The sequence below is a fragment of the Trachemys scripta genome, chromosome 6 (assembly GCF_013100865.1).
Source record: "Trachemys scripta elegans isolate TJP31775 chromosome 6, CAS_Tse_1.0, whole genome shotgun sequence".
Lineage (NCBI taxonomy): Eukaryota > Metazoa > Chordata > Testudines > Emydidae > Trachemys > Trachemys scripta.
Genome location: NC_048303.1, coordinates 13,684,147 through 13,704,006, shown reverse-complemented (window position 1 = coordinate 13,704,006; position 19,860 = coordinate 13,684,147). Strand labels below are relative to the sequence as shown.

Here is a 19,860-nt window from a genome sequence, read left to right as displayed (position 1 = left end):
GTTGTCTTTTGTGCAATGTCCAAAGTATTTGCCCTTATTCAGCACTGGGAAATCCCCAGGGAATACAGGAAATACGAAAGCAATATTGTTTAGTTATCCACAAATAATTGCAAATATTTTTTAAAGGGGTGACCTCTGTGGATGCATAGAACTCCTATTCACTTCAGTAGGCAATATGTGCACATTCTATCTGGGCTTGGATTCTATCTATCAATGGGGCTTGGATTCTGGTTGGGGTCTCTAGATGCTAATGTAATACAAATAATCTTTTGAGGGCAGAATTATCCCTACATGAGTTTAAAAAAAAAAAAGAAAGAAAGAAACAAGATGGTTCTTACTATTTAACTGTTTTTTGTGTGCAATTTGTATTACTTCAGATCTGTGACTATCCAGTTGATCTCAAAACCAACCAACTGCCCTTCTTGCGTAATCCAGATATTTTGGTGGGCGAAAATGACCTGACAGCTCTAAGTTATCTCCATGAGCCTGCTGTCCTACATAATTTAAAAGTCAGATTCTTGGAATCGAATCACATCTATACCTACTGTGGTGAGTATTACAATACATCTGCATCAGGGGATTTTTTTGCACTGTTCAGTATTGGCATATAAGAAATTAATATTAATCTTTTTATAACAATCTAATATTTACATAGCTCCTCTGATCTGAGGATTTTACCATATACAGTAAAAGCTGTGTTAGCCAGCACTGTACCAACTGGAAAGCTCTAGGAACTGGCATTTCTGATAGCCATTAAAAGTCCAGTTGGTGCAGGGCCGGCAGGCTCCCTACCTGGCTCTGCATCATTCCCTGGAAGCAGCAACATGTCCCTACTGCTCCTAGGCAGAGGAATGGCTACAGGGGCTTCATGCATTACCCCACCCTGAGCGCTGGCTCCGCAGCTCCCATTGGCTGGGAACCACGGCCAATGGGAGCTGCGGGGGCAACGCCTGTGAGTGGAGGCAGTGCGTTGGAGCCCGCCTGGCCGCGCCTCCACCTAGGAGCAGCAGAGACATGTCACCATTTCCGGGGAGCCACCCAAGGTGAGTGCTTCCTCGATCCAGCACCCCAAAACCCCTCTTGCACCCCAACCTCCTACCCCAAGGCCCTCCTGCACCCAAACTCCCTCCCTCTTGGTTAACCGGAATTTTGACTTACTGGCACCCGCCCCCCCCATTCTACCAACATGCCAGATAACAAAGCTTTTATTGTATTAATTAATTAAGCCACACAATGCCTCCGTGGAGCTGATAATGTAATACCTGTCTTAACGATTAGAGTGACTGAGGTGCAGAGCGGTCAGTAGCAGAAGTAGGAGTAGAACCCAGGTGTCCTATTGCAGCCTACAAAAGGTGTTAGGTTAAGAAATAAATAGAAAATAGACTTTGGCCTAAGTATAGAGGAGTGAGAAATTGAGCTCATTGGTATGAGCAAAAGTTAGAGAGAGAAGTCGGAGACAGTAAGATGGGAAAATTGAAGTTAGCAAGGACATAACCCTGGGTTTGGTTTTAGCAGGGTTTTTTATGAGTGTTTTTTTGAGAATTTGGAATGTGTTATTAAACCGCTATCTATATTGATAGCAGGAGAAGGACATTGATACAAATGTTAATTTAAATAATGTGTGTTGTAAAGAGCCAATAAAGAGATGGAGGAAATGTGAATATGGTAATGGGTATGTTTAATGTTAATTAGTATTATAATGGATTATAAAAAGAGTAGCCTTGCTAAATTGCAAGAGATCTCCAATTAACACCAAAAGGATACCGTTAGGTTACAGGATTATAAACTATACTTCATTCTGTTGTCAGTGGGCTGATCACCCATTGATAAGCTCTTCCGTCTTTGAAAGTGAGTATAATTGTAGTACCTGTGTAAATGATAATTGTATGCCTGTTTGCTTAATTAATAATTTTCTCTGGAAGTTTGGTTCTATCATTCAAAGTGCCATCCAGGGTCTTCTATTTAATTAAATTGTCTGTCTGTAATGGACCTACAGGCTTGAACTTGAAAATCGAGTTTGGTTTATTGCATTCTTAGCTTTAACAACTTAACATCAATTGGGAATATTTAAAATTCAAGGTTAAGCTGTCCTCCTGTCTCTACCTGTAGCCACCTGACCACACTCCTCCTACAGCAGGTTAAAATAACGTTAGTGTCTGATTTAAGCCCACAAACCCAGAACGTATTTAGAGGAAGGCTTCTGATGCTATCCTCCTTTCATGCTGTTGTCAGTAGCTGGTGCAGCACACATACTCTCTGAACCATGCAGACAACCCTCCCGAATTCATGGGGATCCCATGGATTGATTGATATCTCCCCCCACGCTCCCAATATGGAGAAGATGACAGGATGGGGTGGGGTGCCATGTTTTTGGGTGGCTGCGGTTCCTAAGCCCAATGGTGTGACTTTATGATGAAGTGAGCAGTCTGGATTTTCTACAGGAAGGAAAAGAGGACGTTTTTAAAGATTTTTAATTCAGATCTTTCATGTTCCTTCAACATGATTTGTGCATTTAATTTCTGTTAATCTTATGGTTTTGCATTTTCATCTGAAGTCCAGTAACCAAAATATTTTGAGTCCAGTGGATGTTCAATTATGTGAATATGGCTTATCCACAGCAGCATCTTTCAACTTTTTGGGGGCGGGAAATGCCCAAAGGGCCTACTTCATATGACGGACTTATATTCAGGTCATATATTTTATGCTCCTCTTCCATAGCTTAATGTGAGCTGTTCTTTCCACCAGTGCATTAGCCATTTCTACAAGATTCAAAGAAAAGCTGATGTAAAGAACCTGGACCCTTTTTTCTGTGCATTTTTTGAATCTCCGTATATTTACAAAAAGGTGTTAAACTATTGTGACTTGGTTTTAATTCTAATGTCTGCATGTTGGTCTGGTTTTCTTTAGGTATTGTACTTGTTGCCATTAACCCATACGAACAACTGCCAATCTATGAACAAGATGTCATCTACGCATACAGTGGCCAAAACATGGGGGACATGGATCCTCACATCTTTGCAGTGGCAGAAGAAGCCTACAAGCAAATGGCTAGGTAGGTGATATGTTGGTTAAGAGGCTTACACCCAGAACCAGGGCTGTTCTTCCTTGGAGGTGGTGAAGTTTATATAATTTCAGTGAAAATTAGTGTAATTTTATGGAGGACGAGGCAAAATTTTGCATCTCAGCTAGGAAGAAAACCCTATGCAATATCTGGGCCTTTTATCTGCATAAACCCAACAAAAAAGGAAAACTTACCTTGAGGGTCTTATACCTCCCCAAAGTGAGGTGTACCCCACTTTTTCTGCTCCCAAACTCACCCCAGCAGTCTTTCAGCAGTCCTCTGATCTGTGAGGATTCCAACTCTTTAGAAGTTTAGAATATCCTGGTTCCTGTGGCAGCATCCTGTTTGGTTGTCTGCCTGACACCGGTACACATTGTGGTACAACAACTTTCACTGGTCCCTAGTGGTTGTGGCAGCTTCAAGAAACAAGCATTTCAGAATACCTTTTAAATCAACTTTGCTGAGTCTGTAAATGATCTCAATATGTGCTGAGTGGAGTTGTATGCCAGACTGCAGCTCCATCCCATGTAGACAGTTGGGTAGTGATGAGACACTGTAGGGCAGCCCATTAGTTCACGAGGTCATTGGGAACCCATACATTTTTTACAGCTGTGGTTAACCCTAGAATCTCAGGTCATGATGCCACTATGTAAGCACGTCTCAAGTGAGTAGGGTGACCAGACATCCCGATAATAGGGGCTTTGTCTTACATACGCAACTATACCTCCAAAAAAGTGTCCCGATTCTTCACACTTGCTACCTGGTCACCCTAGGAATGAGTTCACCCAAGGACACACAAATCTCAAGAAATGACTTGGAGCAATCAGACTTGTACTGGAATTCTTGGGTTAAATAATCTGGCTGGGGCCAAAAACAATTTTAACCATACATGTTGGAACCTATATGCCTGGTAGAGTTTAAAAAATCCACACGAGTGCTTTCATACATTTATGAAATGTCTTGCCTAGCCCTTCTTCAGCAGTGACCTAACAGTGCATATCAGTAGTTTATTATGTTTTTACCATTGGTATTCTTTATATGGCAGCTCTATCATCACTGCTACAAAACAAGGATCGCAGTCCATGAGCCAAATTGAGACCTCTGCAAGCCTGTGCAGCTCCACTGGCTTAAATGGAGTTTTACCCACCCATTCCAGGTCTGAACTTGGCCTGTTGTATTCAAACTCAGCAGAATCTTTTGAGTATTGCCTTTTTTGAGAGACAGGAGTCTATGCAACTGTTTGATCTCTAATAAGTGAACATAAGAACGTCCATACTGGATGAGACCAAAGGTCCATCTAGCCCAGTATCCTGTCTTCCAACAGTGGCCAATGTCATATAAGACATTGAGGTAAGAGCCTGCACAAGTGTTTAATGCCTATTTGCTTCAGTCTTCACTAAAAAAGCTTAATGGTGACCAGATATTCAACACAATTAATATTAGCAACAAGGGAGGAAGGAACACAAGCCAAAATAGGTTAAAGAATATTTAGGTAAATTGCAAGTATTTGAGTTGGCAGGACCTGATGAAATCCATCCTAGGGTACCTAAGGAAGTAGCTCAAGCAATCTCAAAACTGCTAGCAATTATCTTCGAGAGCTCATGAAGGACTGGTAAGGTCCCAGAAGATCGGAGAAGGGCAAACTCAGTAACTCTCTTTAAAAAGGGGAACAAAGAGGATCCAGGGAATTATAGACCAGACAGCCTAACTTCAATACCTAGAAAGATACTGGGACAAATCTATTAAATGATCAGTTTATAAGCACCCAGTGGATAATAGGATTATAAGGAATTTCCTTCTCTGTCAGACCTAGTGGATGGGGGAAAGCTGTAGAACTGATTAAGGCCTTGACTTCTGTGACTTTCCGTTACCTCCGTGAATTTTGCAGCGCTGCTGCAGCTGACCCCAGGACCACCCCAGCAGCTGGGGAAGCCCAGGGGCCAGCCACATCGGCTGCTGCTCTGGTAGCCCCAGACATAGGGTGACCAGATATCCCGATTTTATAGGGACAGTCCCGATATTTGGGGCTTTTTTATATATAGGCTCCTATTACTCCCCACCCCTTGTCCCGATTTTTCACACTTGCTATCTGGTCATCCTACCCAGGCAGCAGGTCTCCCGCCCAGCAGTAGTCCTCTTCAGGAGCGCCCTCCTCCCAGCAGGTAAGATTTAGTCACAGGTATTTTTAGTAAAAGTCATGGACAGGTCACGGGGCCATGACTTTTTTTTTTTTTTTTTTTTTTTATTGCCCTTGACCTGTCCATGACTTTTACTAAAAATACCCGTGACTAAAACATAGGCTTAGCCATGATATATCTTGATTTTAGTAAGGCTTCTGCACTGTCCCACATGACATTCTTCTAAGCAAACAAGGAAATGTGGTCTAAATGAAATTGACAAGGTGGGTGCACAACTGGTTGAAAAAAACATATTCAGCGTAATTATCAATGATTTGCTATCAAACTGGGGGCAGGGGTATTTAGTGGGGTCCTGCAGGGGTCAGTCCTGGTACTTGGGTAATGGAGTGGAGACTGTGCCTATAAAAATTGCAGGTGACACCAAGCTGGAGGGGGATAATTCAAAATGATCTTGAGAAATTGGAGAATTGGTCTGAAAGCAACAAGATGAAATTCAATAAAGACAAGTAGAAAATTCTACACTTAAGAAGGAAAAATCGAATGTACAGCTACAAAATGGGAAATAACTGGGAAATAATAACATGATAAATGTGATGCTATTGCTAAAAAGGCTAAATGTTCTGAAGTTTATTAATAGGAGTGTTGTATGTAACACACATGAGATAATTGTCCCACTCTACTCGGCACTAGTAAGTCAATAGCTGGAGTACTGTGTCCAATTCTGGGTGTCAGACTTCAGGAAAGATGTGAATAAATTGGAGAGAGTCCAGAGGAGAGCAACAAAAATGATAAAAGATTTAGCAATCCTGACCTATGGGGAAAGATTGTAAAAAACACAAACTGGGCAGCTTTAGACTTGAGAAAAGAAGCATGATGGGGGACTTGATGATAAGTTTTCAAGCATGTGAAGGGCTGCTATCAAATGTTTTCTATGTCCACTGGCTGTAGGACAAGAAGTAATGGGCTTAATCTGCAGCAAGAGAGATTTAGGTTAGATATTTAGAAAACCTTTCTAATGACTGTATAAGGGTAGTTAAGCTTTGGAACAGGCTTCCAAGGGAGGCTGTGGAATCTCCATCACTGAAGGTTTTTAAGAACAGGTTGGACAAACACCTGGCAGGGTTTTTCTAGGTTTACTTGGTCCTGCATTGGTGCAGGGGGCTGGACTCGATGACTTTTCAAGGTCCCTTCCAGCCCAGCATTTCTGTGTTTTGAGTATTCTATAGTTTTCAGCCTTTGATTCCTAGTGGAGCACTAATGCAAAATAATCTGTTAAACTTAAATCATTAAAAGTCTGACATAAACCCATACAAACAAGAAAATGAGCTAAAAATTGGAGCCCAATCTTTATAGCTTCTGAGTGCCCTTGGGGGCTATTGAAGCTGATGTGTTGAGGGTAGCACTCAGGATGCTGCAGGATCAGACCCAGGGCTGATGATGCTTATTGTTTCTCGGTGTTGCTGAGATGGTGAAAGATGACTTGCAATATTTTGATAAGCAACAGAGGGTCCTGTGGCACCTTTGAGACTAACAGAAGTATTGGGAGCATAAGCTTTCATGGGTAAGAACCTCACTTCTTGCATCTGAAGAAGTGAGGTTCTTACCCACGAAAGCTTATGCTCCCAATACTTCTGTTAGTCTCAAAGGTGCCACAGGANTCCTGTGGCACCTTTGAGACTAACAGAAGTATTGGGAGCATAAGCTTTCGTGGGTAAGAACCTCACTTCTTCAGATGCAAGAAGTGAGGTTCTTACCCATGAAAGCTTATGCTCCCAATACTTCTGTTAGTCTCAAAGGTGCCACAGGACCCTCTTGGCACCTTAGAGACTAACAAATTTACTACAGCCCACGAAAGCTTATGCTCTAATAAAGTACTCCTGTTCTTCTTTTTGCGGATACAGACTAACACGGCTGTTACTCTGAAACAGGACCCTCTGTTGCTTTTTACAGATTCAGACTAACATGGCTACCCCTCTGATACTTGACAATATTTTGATAGTTTTCCCTGTGGAATTTCCTGAGTATACTCATTATCTCATTAGTGTTATCTGTGTTTGATACACTTTTATTAGTTTTATTTCTTTAAATAAAAGAAGGAAATAATGTGTCACTGAAACAGAGTATAAGACTTTATCCATGTATAATTGTTCTCTTGAGTCCCTCAGTGGCAGTGTGAATAGAAAGTATTTATTGACATAATGTAGTGTAGAAGAGTTTTTTAATACCTCCTATTGATATAATAGCAACTTCCCTAAGGAGCCCTACAGATGCATGGATTACTGATAAAATACACTCAAGTTTCCCCCTTTGGGTACCGACTATTGTTTCAGTATGAATTTAATTTACATTACGTCAACAAATTATTGACCTCGAGATATGAAAGCTGGCAGCTTTGATCTTGACATTGGGGGTTGACGTATTTAAGACAATAGCGTGCCATGTAATCCGTATGGCAGTTTTCATTTTTGCAGCAAGTATGTATTGAGGTGACCACACAAAACTGTCTTATGACAGTGAGAAGTATTTAATATTTAGAATTAACTACATGACATTCCTTCACATGGGGAGGAATCTGTACTAATGGAAGATGCTACAAAAGAAAATGAATTTTTCTCTTTATGCACAGCATGGGTGGCAGCAATGCGAGCTTCCTTTTACCACCCTGCCATTGTGTTTCAAACTTGCTTTGAGTGTGCCATTCCCGGAGGTGAGAAATGGTTCAGTCTCCACATCCATAGAATTCTGGCTGCCTCTGCTGTGGCTTTTAACACAGGTAATGTGCTGGTTGTGGCATTTAGAACAGAAATGAGATCTTCAAGCACCATTTCTAAGAGCCACCAAATAATTTCCATTGGACAGTTTATATTTGTTGCTAGTTGACTGGGTGGGACTAGAGAAGGAATGTTTCTGTATCCCATTGCCATTTTTTTAGTGAGTGAGTTCACCAGTGATTGATCTTGTATTAACTTGATGCCATTTTAAGACTTCCCAGAAAGCATCTGATATTGCAGGTGTTTTGTCTGCTGGTCATAATTCTGAAAGATTTAAACCAGATCTGGTCATGTTTTTTTTCTCTCTAGCTGAGGCAGTCAAGTTTTTATCCTGAGACGCTTTACAGGAAAGTTATGGGACCAATGTGTGAAAAATAAAACATTATGTCGAACCTAAAGATGCTCTATTTATGACACTGGTGAGCTCGGCTGTACGAAGCTACTGAAGTTAACAGCAGCTCTTATTTGTGGTCAGGATGGAATATGGAGCTTCTGTGCTCCCCATGGCCGAGACTGAGTGACCCTATTGCTACCATTATATAGTAATGGCTTTTTTGGACTTTTTATTTGCTACTCTGGAAGATAAAAGTGTTGCTGGTGTCAGTGTACAAAGAAACTGTTGTTTCCCTGTCAAGGCAGGATGCCTGTTATGAATTCAGCACAATAACAGTCTATAAGTGAGAAGATACTGAAAGTACAGAGGGGAAAAGCCATCCCAGACTTATTTGCTACTTCACTGCCTTTACCATTCTGTTGGCTTCAGTGGGAATCTGATGTTAAGCCATAATGTTGCAGCGACCAAGGAGAGAAAGATATGTACTGTACTTAGCTTAAAACAGTAGGAAAGCCTTGTTCGGTTTTTTAACTGTGGACCTCTGAGCTAAAAGCATGAGCTGCTACGGCTGGAGCTAAAAGGAGCCAAGACTCTGTAGCAACGTCTGTCCTCTGTGGATCACCACAATGAGGGGGCTGTAACATGCACACTCACCTGTGGGTTACATACATTCTCAGCTGAGAACCCTCTGTTTGTGCTGCAGAAGCAACCTCAATTCAGCAGAGCACTTAAATATATGCTGAACGGTAAGCCTGCATTTAAGTGCATCCCTACTGAGTGGACTGAGGCTGGACTGACACATGTACTTAAAATGAAGCGTGTGTTTGGACCCCAATTCTGCAAAGCATGTAGTCTAAACAAGCTGAATCCAAGCCCAGATATTCAAGTATTCATTGCCATATATAAGCTAATAGCCACTGTTGCTTGAGCCTGACCAGTCCCAAACAAAGATTGTTCCAATTAGGTAGAAGCACCACACCTGATATTAGAATTGGGCACAAAAGTTAGTGATTCTTTTTTAAATGACCAGCTGTTAGGATAAAACACTGCAGTGTTTTGGCAAGCTAAAGATCACTGAATGACAACGATGCTAGTGCTCATTTTGTGCATCTTTGCTGTTGCAATGCCCAGGTCCTAATGATTTGTAAGAAAAATATTGACACTATTAGCTCATGTCCTGCAGAACTATTTGGGAAAGGTTTGAAAACTTTGGGGAAATAAAAACATACAGATGTGTGTCTGTATTTCTACTCATTAAACAAATCCAGGCTGACTTGTTGCTTCAGCCACAAACTGCTGAGCCAGTCATAACAATGCAGTGAGGACTGCTCTATTGAACATCCTGCACTCATGCTGAACACTGGATTATACAGGCATTACAGCTTCAGTGCAAGCATCCGTGTAAGTGAATATAAGCATCCTTGCATACCGATGCATAGTATTGGGAATTGTACGGCGGCCTGGAAACCTTGTTGGCGTTTTCCATAGAAAAATGTTTTGTCTGAATTTGTAATGTTTTTTGCAGAAATGTACGTGTTTCAATGAAAATCTTGTTGATAAAGGTTCCCCGGGTCCAGGATGGAATTTCTGGTTGGGGGGGAAAATGGAGGGATTCTGGAATAGCCAATAGCTTGGTGGCTAGGGCATTCACCCGGAATGTGAGACCAAGTTCAAGTCCGTGCTCTGTCTGATTTGGGACTTGAACCTGGGTCTCCCACATCCCAAGCGAATCCCTTGACCACTGGGGTATTGGCTGTTCTTATTCTTTCACACTTCTGCATTGGAACAAAACCCAACTTCAAAACAGTGACATTTTTCATGAAAAAGAATTGTTGTTTTCCAGCCAGCCCTAGTTAGCATCATTCTGGAGAACTGTGCTTAAACATAGTTTACTCGACAGCTGCAAACAGCCTTCCTAGCCATTATAGACAGGGTCTGTGGGTTTACCCAAGAGAGCATTTTTAAAATGTGTGAAATTTTGCCCAGGTTCTGCATATAATCCACCCTGAGGCAGAGTTTTATTTTTATGCTGTCATGCCTACAATGATGCTCTGCTGTTCTGCTTTTGTTCATGTGTGTTCGGATGCTAGCCTTGATTTTGTTTTGTTTGTTTTTTTTAAAAAGAAAGATTCTAAATTGGAAAAGCTACTATGTAAAAATGGCAGCGTGTGTTTCACTGTTTTGTATCTGAATCACTTCAAATCGGCTCAGTGAAGAAATAAAAGGTGATTTATTCCAGATTTTGCTCACTTTTGCAAACAGAGCAAGAGGACTAGTTTTTCTTTCTGGCTGGGTGGTACTTGGATCACCTATTATCAAGAGCAAAGTTTCAACAGTTGGAACCTGGCTACCAATACTGTTGATTGATGTCAAAGTGAAAATAGAATCTAGCTCAGTCCCCCATAGCTGTGTTGTTCTGTAGTCCAAACAGGAGTGTAAAAAGTAGTAAAAACTTAGTTTGGTCAGTTAAAGTGAGCAGAGGGTGAAGACTCAGCATCTTCGAAAATCAGGCCACTATTTAAGTTATTTCATTTTGGGCACCAACAACTGAGACAGCTAAGATCACTAGTCACTTCTGAAAATTTTGTCCCTTAATTCTACAGCATGTTTCAGCTGAGAAACTAAATGGTTTCATGATGTTATTTCTCAGTATACCTCTAATATGGCACTGTACCAGCCAATGATTGACTGCACTAGGTGTGATAGACAGAGAAGCCAGGAGACCTGACTCTAACCACTAGAAACTGCCTTCCCAGTTTAAGTATATTAGCTTTGACTGCTGCCCCTATAATTTTGTGCTGCCTAAACTCTGTAAGCTATGAAATGTTCTCTTTGCAAAGGGACATCAGAATAACAACCTTCAGAAAACTAAAAATGATACTCTCTATTTGGAACTACTTTTTATGTTCTGTATCTTGGGCTGACATTATACTAATTGCAGACTTAGAAACAAAAGAGAGGAACTCTAAATGGTGCTGTGGTGCAATTTTAAAGTGTGTGTTTTGGAGGCGAGAGGCTATTTGATTGAAACATGCCTGGGAGCAAGTGCACTGTGGGTCTTTTAAAATGTAACTAATTATACTTTAATCTAAAAAGCTTTCGGAGGTGCCTGATGTTCTCAAAAGTGTGAACCTTGGAAGTTTCTTTTTTCCTCCCTCTAGCAGCATGAGGACCGTGATGAAGTTGTATAACGAGTGTACTTGTTATGGTTGCACATTTGATGGGATAGGGACTCTAATGTGTTGGGGCCTGCAGCAGTCAGATGAACCACTCAGGGATATGCCATGCCAATGTGGAGCCCTCCTCAAGTGTAGTGGGACTTGCGTGAATGCAGGGGTCTACCCATGCGGATCAGCTTGTAGGATGGTGGCCTGAACATCTTTTTATAATCTGGTCTATTTATTAATAAGCTGCTATTCTTTTGACGTCATGGGTATAAAACGCTTAACTTGTCAAAAGTCTGCAATGGATGGAGCTTCAAATTAAGACTAGAAGAGTACAACACTTACACTATGTCTACGCTACGAGCTGGGGTGTGATTCTCTGCTCATGTACACGTACTCGTGCCTGATGGCTAGCACGAGCATAAATAGCAGGATAGCCACCATAGCACAAGTAGCGACAGCAGTGGCATGGCGTAGCTGTTCCAAGTTCGTACTGGCAAAGTTCAGCTGCTTGTGCCACTGTCGTTGAGCTAGTGCGAGTACGTGTATGTGACCTGGGAATCACACCGCAAGCTTGGAGTGTAGATGTAGCCTTGGACAGAGTCGCTAACCTGAAGTGATCAAACCTGCACAGCATCTGGAAGGGGAAGTGCTGTGCCATAGATGGGCCTGGCTCCTTTGTGAGAGAGTGGTCCAAAGCCCACCTGTGACTAATTAGTCACCACCTTGTCAGGCCTAATGAGGGATAGCTGGCCTCTATAAAGGTCAATGGGGAAGCTCCCTGGAGAAGTAATGGGAAAAAGCCACTAGAGGCCAGAAGGACTCTGGCACGAGCCCAGGATGGGCTGGGGGACAAGGAATTAGAGAGAGAGAAAGAAGGATCCCACAAAGGTTCCCCAGAAAAGAGGCAAAAACTGGGGTGAAAGGCTGGGAATCCTAGATAACACTGCACCTAGTCCAAGTAGGGTGAAAGAGTTTGTGTGTTGTGAGGGCATGGCGTAAAGCTGTATGAAGCCCAGGTGGGCTAGAGTATATTCTGTATCTAATTGCTCTGAGGGAGAAGATAAAAAGGCAAAGTCTGGAAGAGAGAGGCCTGGATCACACCTTGGCTGGGAAGGAGCAGGCTAGCAGCCAGGAGCGGTGCTTGAGAGTCAGTGACTATGACACTGTCTCACTAACATATTGGATTTTTATAAATAGAGATGGTTGAAATTTTTCAAAAATTCAAAATCTCTATGGAAACTTTCAATATTTTTTTCCAAGAAAGGGTCTCAACATAATTTTTTTTTTTTTTTTGGACCAGCTCTAGTTAGTACGTTAGAAAGTAAAGGACATGCACTTGGATTTCCAAAATACTTTTTGATAGGGTTTCTCACTGGAGGGTAAGAGAAACGAAAATGAAGGTGGGTGAGTGTGAGGGGGCATGGAGAGTTTAAGGCAAAGTTTTATTCTAGTTTAAAAACTGGTGAAGTGATAGGAAACAATTGCAGTGATCAGATGGCCCTTTGGGTGCAAAGGTGTTAACAGTGGATAAATATTGGGACCAGTGTTATGAATTTATATTGTTGCAGGGACCACCATATGGTGCTGTGTTATAGGCTTACGACTTGGTGTGTGAGCAAGTTTTTAATCTTCGGAGAAATGTACTGTTTGTTTTTCTCTATTGTAGTTTCTGTAAGGGCGCTGTGGCAAGCAGCCAGGAAGTATACTTTTTGCCTTAAACTTTCTAACTAAAGTCAATTCTTGATGCTTCCTGGAAAACAGGCATTGGTTTCGGGCAAAGATCCTTGAAAGAGGGTATTTCTTGAGTGCCACTCGTAACCACTTCTGTTTGAGGACTGGTGTACGTGTGCAAATAGAACAAGAATATAATCCACTGTCATTGATTTATTCTCCAATCAGATGCTGACGGTTAAAGTCCTGTCATCTGCTCCTTCAAGCAGTGAGACTAATGGATACTAACCATATTGAGAAGGAAATGGAGAGTGAGTTGGAGAAGTTTGCTGTTAACACTAGTTACTTTGCTTAATAAAAGCTATGCTGGATGATGAGAAACTTTTGAAGGATTTAAATGTATTGAGGCAATTCACCTGCAGGGCAGAAGATTAAATTCAAACTGGATAAATGTAACATAAAGCACATAGGAAAAACGGTGCAAACTGATCTCATGCCGGTGGACTCTAAACTTTGAGGATCCTCTGAGAGCGAACACTTAGAGAGAGACCGATAAAGAAGCCTGCTGAGCATGCAGCAGGTTTTTAAAGGCAAATAGGGATGCTTGGGCTGTAGGAGAAAGGGATGGAACACAATACAAAATGTATAATGACCTATCAAATAGCACTATGCCTTCATGCTGAAGACAGGCTCCCATCTTCTTTGGGTTGCCTCACTTTAGGAGATACAATGGAGATTGAGAAGTCTAGTGAAGGTCATTGAAGGTAGCTTAATGGATTCCAGGACATTGAGAGACTGCAAAAGATGGTATTAGGGTGAGAAGAATTGGAGGCAATTTGATATTTTACCTTATTTGTGCCAGTATTTTATAATACACAACCATTGCACAAAGTCTAGGCATGCAGACAGAATTTACAACATCCATTAATGTACAAGAAGAGGTAACATTGACCTACCTTCTGCCTACACCCCTCACACTACGACAGCTAATACTAGTAATAGAACGCAGCATCAGCAAGCATCCTCCACAGCGGAGGGGAAGAGGTCCATTTGCATCTGCCCCATTCGCTAGCAAATTCATGGATGAGCAGCGAGGCCCTGCACTGTACCCTGAAGGCCCCCAAACTGGGCTCTGTTGGAACAGTAAGCAATGTGAAGGGAGTTCTGAAGTCTAGGGCCTTTCCTGGAGAATGCCCTGCCTTTACAAACTGAGTTTAAAATCTAGGACCTGTCATGAAGAGTGGTGCAATGGTCCGTTGTCAGGAGCATGGATAGAAAAGGGAGTGGTCTTGTAAGTAGCCAGGAGTCAGGACAAAATAGATGAGAAGGCACCTAAATCTTGCCATCTTCAGGACATGTTACAAAACTCATCACTACGGGAATGGTTTCCCCAGATGATGGAGCAGAAGGGTCACATGGAAAACCATTTAACACCTAGGACAAGAGAAGGGCAGAGGATTTGAATCCTCCTTTGGAGAAAACTCAGACATGTAATGGTCCCATAATATAACGGTGATGGATTCTTTAGAAATGTTTATGGATGCACTATGAGAATAAGGGAATACTCAATTGGTAAAAAGTGTGCTAATTTAAGATACATATACAGCACATAGCTAACTTGTGGGATTTGTTGCTAATGGAAGGCATGGAGTCAAGTGCTGTGGCTGGTTGTATGAGAGGCCTGGGTGATTTTATGGTCATTACTAATAAATGTTGTTCTGCTGTCCTAAGATATTGCCATAACCGTTTAGTTTATGTCCTGAAGCATTAATTGTCTGCAGGTGAAGAAGATTCTCTAATCCCATCTTCTATCTCCACCCTCTTCTAATATGGAGCATTGCTAACTTGGCTAGATAAATTAGGGCTTGGTCTCTTTGCCTTTCGCTGAAGCATCAGACATTTGCCCCTGTTGGAAACACGATACAAGGTTAGATAACCCAGCAATCTAATTCAGTGTGACACATCCTTTGTTCCCTAAGCATCAGAGTCACTGGGCAAACCAAAACTGCTTTGTATATGCTGCATACCCACAAGAAAAGTGTTTGAATTGCATTTTTTCCCCTTGGGAGAATAAATATATGTAGAAAATTCCAGTGTTTCAGCTGTTCGTTCACATGTTACAGGGAAAATTTGCTGTTTCCTGTCCGGTTCAGGAAATGTGAAAAGGGGTGGATTTTCTTAAATTAAGAAAGCTACTTGCATTATACTCTCAAGCTTGTTCAATTGATGCATGCACAGCGCTCCCATTAATGTTAATAGGACTTGTATGAATTGTACACAGGGGTGATACTCTATTTCTTAGGGCTGTATCCCAACACGTTGCTGATAAAGACATCCACTGGTTTGACTGTCACTCCTCCCCCACCTTGAGTCCCTGTATTGGCTCTTATCATATAGAAATATAGGGCTGCAGGGACCTCAAGAAGTCGTCAACTCCAACCCCCTGCCATGAGGCAAGACCAAGTCAACCTAGAACACCCCTGAGAAGTGAGCGTCTAACCTGTTCTTAAAAATCTCCAATTATGGGGATTCTGCAACCTCCCCTGAAAGCCTATTTCTGAGCTTTTAACTACCCTTATAGTTACAAAGTTTTTCTCACATATAAACTAAATCTCTTTGCTACAGATTAAGCCCATTACATCCTGTCCTACCTTCAGTGAACATGGAGAATAATTGATCACTGTCCTCTTTATAACAAGCCCTTAACGTATTTGAAGATTGTCATCGATCTTGATCACCTTCTGTATCACACTCAGTCTCGTGGGGTGAAATCCTTCCCATTGACTTCAACGGGCCAAGATTTCACCCCTCATTCTTACATGCCTTCTTGTACCCTATGCTCTGCTGGTTCAATTCACCTTAATTGGTTGTCTCATCCCACAAACTGTTCTTCACCTTTTCTCATACTGTATGGGACATCCTCTTTGATCATCTATTGTAGCGGAGAGGCAGCCCTGCTCTGGTATAAGGTTGAATGTCACTTTCTTTTTAAGAATTGGCCAGTGGTAGGATGACCAGACAGCAAGTGTGAAAAATCGGGTGGGGGGTCATAGGAGCCTATATAAGAAAAAGACCCAAAAATTGGGACTGTCCCTATAAAATCGGGACATCTGGTCACCCTAGCCAGTGGTGCACCCCCTGGTTTGAAGTAGTAATAACATGCACCAAAAACCTGGTTTCCATCATCAGCACCCTCACTATAAAAATGGTTCCAGTACCTCTGGGATTGCTGATTTTTAGGGATCTAAAATCCATATGCTTAGTTGAATTGTCTTGAAATTTGCTTTGCCCTATGGGAGGTGCAGGGTAGGGTTATTGTGTGTGGGGTATGGTTATTGATCCTGAGTCCCGGTCTAGTGCTCTAGTTTCAAGGCCATATTGCCTCCCAAAATAAGTGATACTTTGCATAGAAAATAGGTGCTTATCTCAGTATCCTGATTCTAAATTGTGTGTGTGTGTGTGTGTGTGTGTGTGTGTGTATATAATATAAAAAACCATAACTGCCACATAGTGGGAGAAATATTGAAGTAAGTTCCCCTTCTGCTATAAAGCAGCACAAACTGTGTACAGAATCTGCATATGGCAGCTTTTGTACAGCACAAGGTGAAGACCGTGTTTGGGATTAATCCCATTTTGCTCCAGTGAATGAGTGACCCTCAAAGAGAATGAGCTTAACGGTTTGTAAATAGGAATTCACAAGTAAGGATGCAAGATTTCTCCATGCCTTTTTAAAAAATGATGTGATTTCCATGTGTTATGCTTAATAAAATGCAAAATTAAATAGATACCTCTAGTACTGAATGCTCAACTACCAGATGTCATGGAGTGACGTGGGCAACACTCTCTGGAGCAGCTTGCTCTTCTCTCTTGGAACAGAGCTCTTGCTTCCACACAGGTTTGTGTCTACTCATTAGAGGGGTAGAATAAGGACCAGCAGAACTTCTGCACCTGGCTCATAAAAGATGGACAGTAGGGTTGTTCCTCCAGAGCAATAAACTCAAAGGGTAATAAAATGTAGTATAAGCAAAATCTCACCTAGATGTGCATAGCCACTCGTGCATTTCCAGATTGGAGTAGCTGAATCTTGTAGGAAATACAATAATATAGTGCACATAGCTAAAAGGTTCTCAATATGCTATGCTTACAATCTGTGCAAAATGAAAAGGGGTGTGGGGGTGCCAAATATGTCCCAAATAAATATAATAAACACAATAAACTTCTTTTTTCAAGTACAAGGAGCAGACTAGTAACAGACAATCCCATTAGAATATGCAAACAAAACCTTTAGAAGTAGTTGAAAGGCTAAATATTGTGCTGTAGTATGTTGTTGTTTTGTAGTATGTACATCAGACTGATAGGCAGCTGGTTTGCTGATAACATTGCCTATCATCCAGAACAATATCCTCTCACTGTTTCCTTGTGCTCCCCCATCTGTCTGTTTTCTCGTAGATCGTAAGCTCCCTGGGTAGGAACCGTCTTTTTGTCCTGTGTTTGTATAAAGCCTAGCGTAACGGGGTCCTGGTCCATGACTAGGGCTCCTGGATGCTACCGTAATTCAAATTAGAATTAGAAATTGAGCTGCTACAGCATCAGACAGGCACACAGAACAAGAGCCAAGTATTAACAATAGCCCCTTTGCGGTCCTATTCTGTGGTGTGGAGTGGGAGCTCTCATGGAAGCTCATTGGGGGGAGGGATTGCTCAGTGGTTTGAGCATTGGCCTGCTAAACCCAGCGTTGTGAGTTCAATCTTTGAGGGGTCCATTTAGGGAACTGGGGTAAAAATCTGCCTGGGGATTGGTCCTGCTTTGAGCAGGGGGTTGGACTAGATGACCTCCTGAGGTCCCTTCCAACCCTGATATTCTATGATTCTCAGTACATATAAGTATTATTGTAACACTCAGCAGTCTGTTTGTTGATTAGAGGGTTGGAACAGAGCTGGTGCTGCTTGTATTGTGATTCTGATGTGGAAATGGACATCTGGGCGGCCGTGAGCAGGTAGAATCAGTGTGATAGATACTTCGCTTTCACTTGAGACAGCACACAGGAATTGCTGATGTTTTGTTGTAGCTAAAGAGCTGTGTTGTACATCTTAATGTATTAGGCCTGGTCCCCACTAAGTCCCTACTTCGGACTAAGGTACGCAAATTCAGCTACGTTAATAACGTAGCTGAATTCGAAGTACCTTAATCCGAACTTACCGCGGTCCAGACGCGGCAGGAAGGCTCCCCCGTCGATGCCGCGTACTCCTCTCGGCGAGCTGGAGTACCGGCGCCGACTGCGAGCACTTCCGGGATCGATCCCAGAACATCGATTGCGTGCTGCCGGACCCTCCGGTAAGTGAAGACAAGGCCTTAGGTATGTCATAAATCCAGGGCTACGAGGTCATTTCTATGATGCCAAAGGGACTCCTGAAAAGCATGGACACAGATCAGTAGTTCACATAAACCCACTGTGTAATAACGTGGCATAAGCAGGATTTTCCCATGATTAAAAGTTCCAAACGACTGCACAAAGAAAGGCACCTTAATTAATTAATTAGCCCCATCTAGTAGGATTTCCATGGCTTTGGCTGGACGGGTAACTGATCTGCCAGAGCTTCATATGGAAATGCTTTGATCTTTGCAGTGACATCTTAAGTGCACCAGGGTGGATTATTATTTTGGCGTATATGCTGTCAAAGGAGTAAGAAGGCTAAGGAAAGACATGCATCATTTTTGCATGGAACTGTGCACGTGTTCAAGGTGTAGCACTGGATAAAAAGAAATATGCTGTTTTGTAATTTTTGTCTTGTGATTTGAGAAGGGTAAGTTACCATTCTGCAAGCTGAACTCTTATGTGGTACTACTGCCGTGAGTGTAACGAATTCTGAACTTGTCCTTTGTCATTCATTACACATGCACCGTGTGCATGTGGGGCCTGCTCCCATTGACCACAGGAACAGGATCAGGCACCATATTTTGAAATTGGGTTCCAGATGATGCTTCAGTTGGGGGACCACTATGCGCCTATCAATACTACTGGATAAGGATGGAAGGACAGGTTATTCCAGCCCATGTGACTTGCGTGCAGTACCCCAGACATCATAAGAGATCTATAGAAAAACACTCTAAGTCAAGCAGACAGTCCAAATGCTTTTCAAGGACAGCAGTTTATTTTCTCTAGCTCTGAGGGTCTATTTCTCCATTAATGTCTGTGGAGTTGACCACAGAGCTCCACTGATGTATAATTGAACTAATCCTTGTGTGGAGGGTCAAAAAAAGGTCTGTGCATCACTCCAGTCCCATGTGAGTCCTCAAACTAAATATTCCATAGGCCTTGTGCTGGCCCTCTGCATGTACGGCAAATCACCCACTGAGACAAAGATGGTACATCTTATCGGGTGAGAGCAAAACACTAGCTAGACCTCATGAACTTGGCCCCTTTGGATTCATGCTCACCATTATATTTACATTGCCCCTTGCTTTGCCAGTGGGTAAAAAGAAATCCCTTTGTCATGCTGTCTGGTGTGGCTCACAGCTGTACGTGCCGATATTAGGTCAGACTGTCAGGAAACTGGGCAGACACTCCCAAGCTGGGGGTGGTATATTCTACAATTAGATTTCACCAAACCAGTAACAAATGTGGACTCCTGGATCACTATATTAGCCTTACCATTGAGTCACAGGCAGTCACCTTGAGCTCTCCAGCCAATCTTACCACTCAGACAAACTGGACTTA

General features: G+C 42.2%; 1 protein-coding gene across 1 annotated transcript in view; it reads left to right on the top strand.

Moving 5' to 3' along the window:
- Nucleotides 1–19,860, top strand: part of MYO5B (myosin VB) — a 395,508-nt gene that overhangs the window by 131,993 nt on the left and 243,655 nt on the right. The window contains exons 3-4 of the mRNA XM_034774043.1: nucleotides 378–549; nucleotides 2,908–3,052. Coding sequence (XP_034629934.1) covers nucleotides 378–549; nucleotides 2,908–3,052 — 317 coding nt within the window. The remainder of the gene's footprint in view (nucleotides 1–377; nucleotides 550–2,907; nucleotides 3,053–19,860) is intronic.